Source organism: Primulina eburnea, chromosome 12 (assembly GCF_022965805.1).
Source record: "Primulina eburnea isolate SZY01 chromosome 12, ASM2296580v1, whole genome shotgun sequence".
Lineage (NCBI taxonomy): Eukaryota > Viridiplantae > Streptophyta > Magnoliopsida > Lamiales > Gesneriaceae > Primulina > Primulina eburnea.
Window position 1 is genome coordinate 6,123,897 of NC_133112.1, and position 8,327 is coordinate 6,132,223.

Genomic DNA, 8,327 nt, shown 5'->3' on the forward strand with positions numbered 1-8,327 from the left:
CTTTTTGAAATATCAATATCACTTGAGTTATCACAATAAACAATCAAGGTTTCACTATAAAAACCATAATTCTCAACCATTTGATTCATCCACACAACTTGTGAACAACAACTATCAAATGTCATATATTCAAATTCAACAGCAGACAAGACACACATTTTTGTTTTCTGCTGTATCATGACACCAAATTATTTTCTAGATTGAAACATCCTCCAGATGTACTCTTGTTATCATCTTAAGCAAATAATCTGTGAACCTACCATATCATGCTCGTGGAGCCTCTTTCAGTCCATAGAGAGTCTTTTTTAGCTTGTAAACATAGTTCAAGTGATGTGGATCCTTAAATATTTTGGTTGACTTACATAAGCTTCTTCATCGAAGATGACATTATTAAACATAATCTCCGTCCATTTGATACAATTTAATTGCCATACGACATGCAATAGCAAACAACAGTCATACATACTCAACTCGTGCCATAAGGGCAAATTTTTCATCAAAATCTATCCCCTAAACCTGTGTATATCCTTGAACGACCAACCGTGTTTTGTTTATAACAACATTACCTGATTCACCAGTCTTGTTATTAAAAATACATTTAGTTCCAATTATATTAACATTTCAGGCCTTGGAATCCCATACATCATTGCAGACAAACTGCTTAAGTTTTTCATGCATAACATTGACTCAAAATTCATCTTTTGATGTGTCATTAATATTTTTTGGTTCAATGTGTGACATAAAGCAAGAGTGACTTACCTAGGAATACACGTCACTCATGCATACTAAATCAATTAATTTTCGATAGTCAACTTTCTCATTTCTTCTAGTTTTCATGCCTCCATAAACTTCTCCAATAATCTGGCATGATTATTGATTCTTCTGAATTTTTTTGAGGATATCTTTTCTATCATTGATCATTGTATCATCATCATCCTCCACCGTTTCTGTCTCAGTCAGAGGTAATTTTGAGCCAGATGTTGCAACATCTTTTCTGACCAATGACTCAGATGTATCTAGCTTACCAGATCTGTAAGATCATCAAACATGACACTAATGAAAATTATAATCATTCTAGTTCTTAAATTAAAAATTCAATATGCACGACTATTGGTAGAATATCCAACAAACATACATTTGTCATTTTTAGAATCAAACTTAGCAAGATGATCTCGGTCATTCAACACATAATATACACATCCACAGACATGAAAATACTTAAGATTTGGCATCTTTCTCATGATAATCTCATATGAAATCATAGTGGAACCACTATTTAAATACACACGATTTGAAATATGACATCCTATATTTAAGGTCATAAGTTACTCCCTTCTTATCACACAAAGATGCGAAATATGAATTCTCAAACTTCTTACATGATATGTTCTGATCTTACCAATACCCAAATTATGCAGATCAATAATCATTGCATGTAATTTCTTAAAAACCACAACCTTTATTTTCATTAAAAAATTTCACGATTTCTTCACTTTCATTTGATTTTCAATTCAAATACAAAAATGGATCAGTGGAGCAATGATGATCTTAGTACTCCCAGTTCTTTTCAATTCCATTCTCAATCTTCGATTGGTCTTTCCCAAACACAACTCACCGATGATCAAATATCGAACTTTATGTTGAACCAATCTCAATTATCTCAAAATCCAGTTGAAGCTCATCCTCCTATTTTATAAACCACGTACTCTAAACTAAGAAAAAAGGGAAGAAACCTGTTGCTCAAGATGATGTGGGGTGAAGGCGTCACAAAGAAATACTAGACGAAGAAGGAAAATGAATGTCCTGCTGAATGGTGAAATGTTTCGTCCAATCAGATACTTGGCAATGATCAAAGTAGCACTAGTTTACGGGGATTGGTTTGGAAGATTTATAAACATGAGTGCCAACGAGTTGGAAATTACGTACATGAGATAATGAGCCCGTTTGGTATAAGAAGCTACAATTAAAAAAGTGCTTTTTTTTTTAAAAAAAAGTGCTTTTTTAATTTTTAACTTGTTTGGGTGGGCTTCTATTGCTTAAAAAATCACTTATTTAAGTTGAAATTAGAGCTTTTTTAAAAGCCCTATTTTAGAGCTTTTTCCACTAGCTTTTTCAATAACCTAAAAAAAACATCCACCAGTAGTCTCCTCTCAATCTTTTCTCCATTCTTCTACAAGGTACAATTATATACTACATTTTAAATTTTTAATCAATTATTTTTATTTATTTTTTGTTACGTTGCAAATTACAGGAAAATCCCGAGTATGCAAAGTTTAGATTGAGGGGACCCAAGAATTTAGATTTATTGGAAAAGATATTTAAAGGTTCCATAGCAACTGGCTATGCTGCAATAGCACCATCAGAGGATCAACCAATTCATAATAATTTCAACGATGATACAAATGATTGGGATGTTCAGTTAGATGGAGAGTTTCAAAGTGATGTTTATATTAATGTTGAAAGCCACGAATTTATGGAAAACTCAACAATGGGAGCTGACAATTTTATGCAGCAAAAGAAGAGAAAAAGAAGGGAGAGTGGGGAAAAAAGAGGTCCCATTGCCACTAGGTTAGCCGATCAACTTGATCGTGTCCTTCAAGAATTTGAGACTCAAAAGTCTATACACGAAACACCAAAAGATGATCCATGTAGCATTGAAAATTGTCTGGAGGTTCTTCGTAGTTTGCCTGGTATGGTGGTTGGCTGTGAGCAATTCTTCATAGTTACTGGAGTTTTGGGTAAAAAGCATAATAGGCAAACATTTATCGGATTGAAGGACTCGGAACTGCAGCTTGGTTGGGCAAAGACATTCACTAAAGATGATTTGAAGCGTTATTAACATGAGTTATGTTTTTAGGAAAAATACTTGAATAATGCACTTGTTTTTTTCTTTTATTGATTGATGAGTCAACTTTACTAAGTAGTATGTTTAAATTTTTAATGCAATAATCTAAAACTTTCAATGTTTATTGTTTTTTTTATATATTTATCTTTATTCATATATTTTCACAGGATGTCTTCGAGTTTAGGCTCCACTATATCAGATAACTCTGATGCATCAAGTGATTCCGACATTTCCGTTGATTCTATTAGAAATACACATGTCTCTAAGAAAAGAATGGTTTTGTTATCCTTGTGTGGTGTTACGAATTATGTTTTGAAATATATTGTTAAAGAAAAATGTAGGACATCGTGGTTATCAGGGTCTCAATGGGTGGCAGAGATATTGAATGGTAATGAGACACGATGCTTTGAAATATTTAGAATGAGGAAACATGTTTTTTATAAACTATGTGACGATCTACTCCAAAAATATAGCTTACAGCCAACAAAAGGAGTTGATATCTATGAAAATGTGGGATTATTTTTGTACATGATGGGTCAACCTGCTTCAGTTAGAAATGTTCAAGAGCGTTTTCAACACTCAGGAGAAAATGTTTCAAGACAGTTTCACAACGTTTTAGAGTCCATATGGAAGTTGTCGAGAGATATCATCAAACCTATCGATCTTAATTTTACAGATGTCCCTGAATATATTAAGAATGACAAAAGATATTGGCCTTATTTTAAAGATTGTATAGGGGCTATTGATGGCACACATATGTGCATTCGTGTTCCGCCTAGCAAGCAAATAGATTTCATTGGAAGAAAAGGGTATACTTCAACAAATGTTATGGCTGTATGCGACTTCGACATGTGCTTTACTTTTGTATGGGCTGGTTGGGAAGGTTCTGCTCATGATTCTAAAATTTTTAAAGAGGCGGATTGCATTTTCCACTCCCACCTGAAGGTTTGATATTAATATATCTTATATGTTTTTTTTTAAATAATTGTTAGATAAATATTTACACTTTAACTCTTATTTTTTGCAGGTAAATATTATTTAGTTGATGCAGGTTATCCTACTTTCAAAGGCTTTATGGGACCGTATAAAAATACTAGATATCATTTACCTCAATTTCGATTGGCTCCAAAGTTCAGATAAAAAAACGAAGTATTTAATTATCATCATTCCAGTTTAAGGACGGTTATTGAAAGAACATTTGGTGTGTGCAAAGCACGATGGAATGTATTACAAAATATGCCCACATTTTGTCTAGATACTCAATTTAAAATTATAGTGGCATGTTTTGATTTACACAATTTCATAAGGCGATGTGATGCGGCTGGAGATATTCTTGAACAACTCGAAAATATTGATGATTTACAAGAAATCGAGCAAGATAATGAAAATGTTTATGTCCATGACAGAGGTACGAGATGGCAAGAGCCAACACAAGAAAATATTACGGAAATGAAAGAATTGAGAGATGACATAAGAAATTCACTGCCAATACAAGGTCGACATTGAACTATTAGTTTTTATTTAAATAAATTAAAGTAGAATGTAGACATTAACCATTGTTACTAACAATTGTTTTTATGGTTTTTAAGATTTCAATATTTTATTGTTTTGCTATGGATTTAATTATTTATATTTATACATCACATCTGTTTAGAAATCCGTTATAAAATTTATATAAATTAATGAGTTAAAAAAACACTTTAATGATATGTATCCAAACACATTTATTAATTTAAAAGTGTTTTTTATCTATTCACCCAAACACAATATTAACACAACTTTTACTTAAAAAAACACTTTTAAAAGCCAACTTAAAAAAGCACTTTTTTAATCAAAAAACTTTTGATACCAAACGGGCTCAATATGTGACAATATTTCAGAGATGTGACTAAACGAGTGTTCACTTTCTAGAACAAACTAAGTGAGCTAGAAGCGCTCAATTAAATAGGCTCTTCATTTGAGATAAAAGTAGTTTCAATATTTAAATTTAATTCTCAATTTGACAAATCCTAATTTGAATTTTCTTTTCAATATGGAGAAGCACAAAAAATGTTTGAATAGATCATGAGACTCCATGCTATGATGAGAAAGCATGGTTAGTCCAGTGAGACCAACCAAAATGAAAGATATGATCATTCCAGAAATTCAAAGGAGTTTTGATCAATACTATAAAAAAGCTGAAGAATATTAATAATGACTCATCCTCATCTCCTTTCTCCACTCCCTTCGATACACTCACCGACAATGAAGGAGACGAAATGCAAGAATTGAGCAAAAACATTAGACCAACGGGAATGAAGACCTTCAGAAAGGCCATGCAAGGAGAACGATCAAAAGATCCAACCGTGGTGGATTTGATCAAAAAAATTCAAGAAAGAGATACAAAATATTAGTCAGTGGGAGACGCAGAAATTGCTCTGACAAAAGAGCATTAACGATATTATGTCAATGGGGCGTAGTGAATTAACGATCCAATGTTGAGTGACGTGTAACTTCAGTATTATATCAATATACAAGAACAAATTCTTCGTAAAGATTCAATCAGTCATAGCTAGCTAGATCTTATTATTTTTAATTTTTGTTATTATTTTAGTTACATGCAATTTTTTTTTAAAAAAAATTATGCATAAGTTTTAATATTTGAATTATGTGTAATTTTTTTATTAAAATTTTGTACAATTTTACACTGTCTTATATATAACAAAGTTATTTAATTTAATTAAAAAATTCATATTTCAACATCATCTATGCAACTTCATCCCACCGCTGAAGGATTATGAGATAAAATTACCAACATTGAAAATCAACATCAAATTCATCTTGTCAACTTCATCTCATCCTTGAATATGCTCTTAAAGCAAAAATGTAGATAATATTTATTATAAATAAAATATTTTTTTTATTTACTCATGAAAAAAGAATTTCTATCATGATTAGGAGTGTAAACGACCAAATCGAGCTGAATAAGACTTGAATTCGGCTCGAAATAAATATATTCGAGCTCGAGCTTGATTGGAATCTTGGAAATGTTAAATTTTTTAGTTTAAGTTCGGTTTGAATTAGGGCTCGAGTTCGAGTCCGACTAGATGGAATTGAACATGCTCGCAAGCTATTTGAACTATTCTTAAAAAATAAATACTCGAAAGACTCAAAATCTATTTATTCAATACATATTTATATTACTAAAATATCAAGACGCGCAAAATATCGAATGATATAATTTGAGCTCGAGTTCGGCTGGAAAAAATTCAAACCTGTTTGAGTTCGATTCGAATTTGAGAAATTTATATATTAATTAATATTTTTCGAAGTTGGTTAAAAAAAATCACGGTTCGTTTTCGTTTACACCCTAAATTGACGATGTATGTGAAGTCTACAGAAATCAACGAATAATACCTAAGATGACTTTTGTTTTTTGTTTTCGAGGTTATACCGATTTTTTTTATCATATCTAAACAATTTGTTCTGCAATATCAAATATATTTGTTAGTTTTTCGACGTTATTTTTATTATCGAATTTCGTCAAAAAAATATCATTTTTAGCACATAGAGTAAAGAAACATATTTTTTTTGAAAGGTTAAAAAGTTTCGATTTAACTTTGTTGTTTTGGATTTAAAAATAAGTTTTCCCTTATAAAATATGTATATTTATTATTATATTATTCTTTGGTCCTTGTGAACAATCAACTCAATTGAGCACATAAATTATTAATTGAGCACATCTCAATGTACACCTGCATCGATGTTAGTTTAACAAATAGAATAACAAAATTTCAAAATTGCATAGTAAAAGTAGTAACATGCATAATTTGTTATAATATTTATTTTCATAATAGTAATGCAATTTTACTCTATTTATGTCATGATTCTAATTATATAATTTTTTCTTTTTTTTTAAGTTGCAATGGCGAACATCACCAAACTTGAATTTGAAGCACTTGACTTGACTGGAAAAAATTATTTATCATGGATTTTGGATGCCGAGGTCCACCTTATCTCTATGAATTTAGGAGATACAATAAAAGAAGGAAATGAAATGTCCCAGCAGGACCGTGCAAAGGCACTTATTTTTCTCCGTCATCACCTCAATGATGGGTTGAAAGTCGAATATCTCACTGTGAAAGAGCCACGAGAGCTTTGGAAAAATCTAAAAGAAAGATTTGACCATCAACGAACTGTAATTCTCCCAAGAGCCCGATATGAATGGATGCACCTACGGTTACAAGATTTTAAGTCCGTAAGTGACTATAACTCTGCATTATTCAAGACTAGTTCCACACTGATACTTTGTGGAGAGAAAGTCACTGATCAAGACATGTTAGAAAAAACATTCTCCACTTTTCATGCATCAAACGTGCTCCTGCAGCAGCAATATCGTGAACGTGGATTTCAAAGGTACTCTGAACTCATCTCATGCTTACTAGTTGCTGAACAAAACAATGAGCTGCTCATGAAAAACCACCAAATGCGCCCAACTGGATCCACACCATTTCCTGAAGCAAATGGAACTACATTTCCTGAAGAATATGAAATTGCATTTCCTGAAGTGAATGCTAATTCCACTAAAAATCATAACAATGAAAGTGGACGTGGACGTGGACGTGGGCGTGGGCGTGGGCGTGGGCATGGCCAAAGAAGATACTATCAGCAACAAAATGGAAAGAAACATAAAACAAGCCACCAGCAGTGGAATTCCAATAATGAAGAAGCAAAGGAGAAGAGTTCCAAAGTATATGAAGAAAAATGTTATAGATGTGGAATGGAAGGGCATTGGTCTCGTACCTGTCGTACGGCAAAACATCTTGTGGATCTATACCAAAAATCAATCAAGGAAAATGGAAAAATGGAGATAAATTTTGTGGACAATGATGATCCAATTGATATAACTCACTTGGACGTCTCTGATTTCTTTGCTGATCCAGATGGAAATATAGATAATTTGATTGGTGGTGGTGTGTTAGAAAATAATAAGTAATTACTTTCATTGGTCTTGTTCCTACTTTGAATTTCTATTGTTTATTAGGTTATCGTGGTCTCGTTTTTATTTTGATGTTCAGTTCATGTTTAGGATTTGTCATGGAGGTTTATTTTGTTATTCAATAAATGTTTTCATTATTCAATAAAATATTTCATTTGAAAGCTTTACACATTATTTATTGAATTTAGCTTATTGAATTATATTTTATTTTAGATTAACGATGGAATGTCAGGATGAATGCTTAGTGGATAGTGGTACAACACATACCATTCTTCAAAATAAAAGGTATTTTTTGGAGTTAACATTAGCTGAAAATAATGTTACAACAATATCGGGTGCATCAAAAATTATTGAAGGTTATGGAAAGGCAAAAATTATTTTACCAAATAATACAAGCCTATATATTAAAAATGCCATATATGCAAGCAAATCCAGTAGAAATTTGCTTAGCTTTAAAGACATCCGCCGAAATGGATACCATATTGAAACATTAAATGAAAATAA

At 31.8% G+C, this 8,327-nt stretch overlaps 2 protein-coding genes across 2 annotated transcripts; both read left to right on the plus strand.

Annotated features, from left to right (window-relative positions):
- Positions 1–3,013: 3,013 nt before the first annotated feature.
- Positions 3,014–3,887, plus strand: LOC140807949 (uncharacterized). The gene is made up of 2 exons (XM_073164911.1): positions 3,014–3,790; positions 3,873–3,887. The coding sequence occupies exons 1-2, from the start codon at positions 3,014–3,016 to the stop codon at positions 3,885–3,887; spliced, it is 792 nt and encodes a 263-aa protein (XP_073021012.1).
- A 2,862-nt stretch (positions 3,888–6,749) lies between these two features.
- Positions 6,750–7,820, plus strand: LOC140807952 (uncharacterized). Its single transcript, XM_073164913.1, has one exon. The coding sequence runs from the start codon at positions 6,750–6,752 to the stop codon at positions 7,818–7,820; it is 1,071 nt and encodes a 356-aa protein (XP_073021014.1).
- Positions 7,821–8,327: the final 507 nt, after the last annotated feature.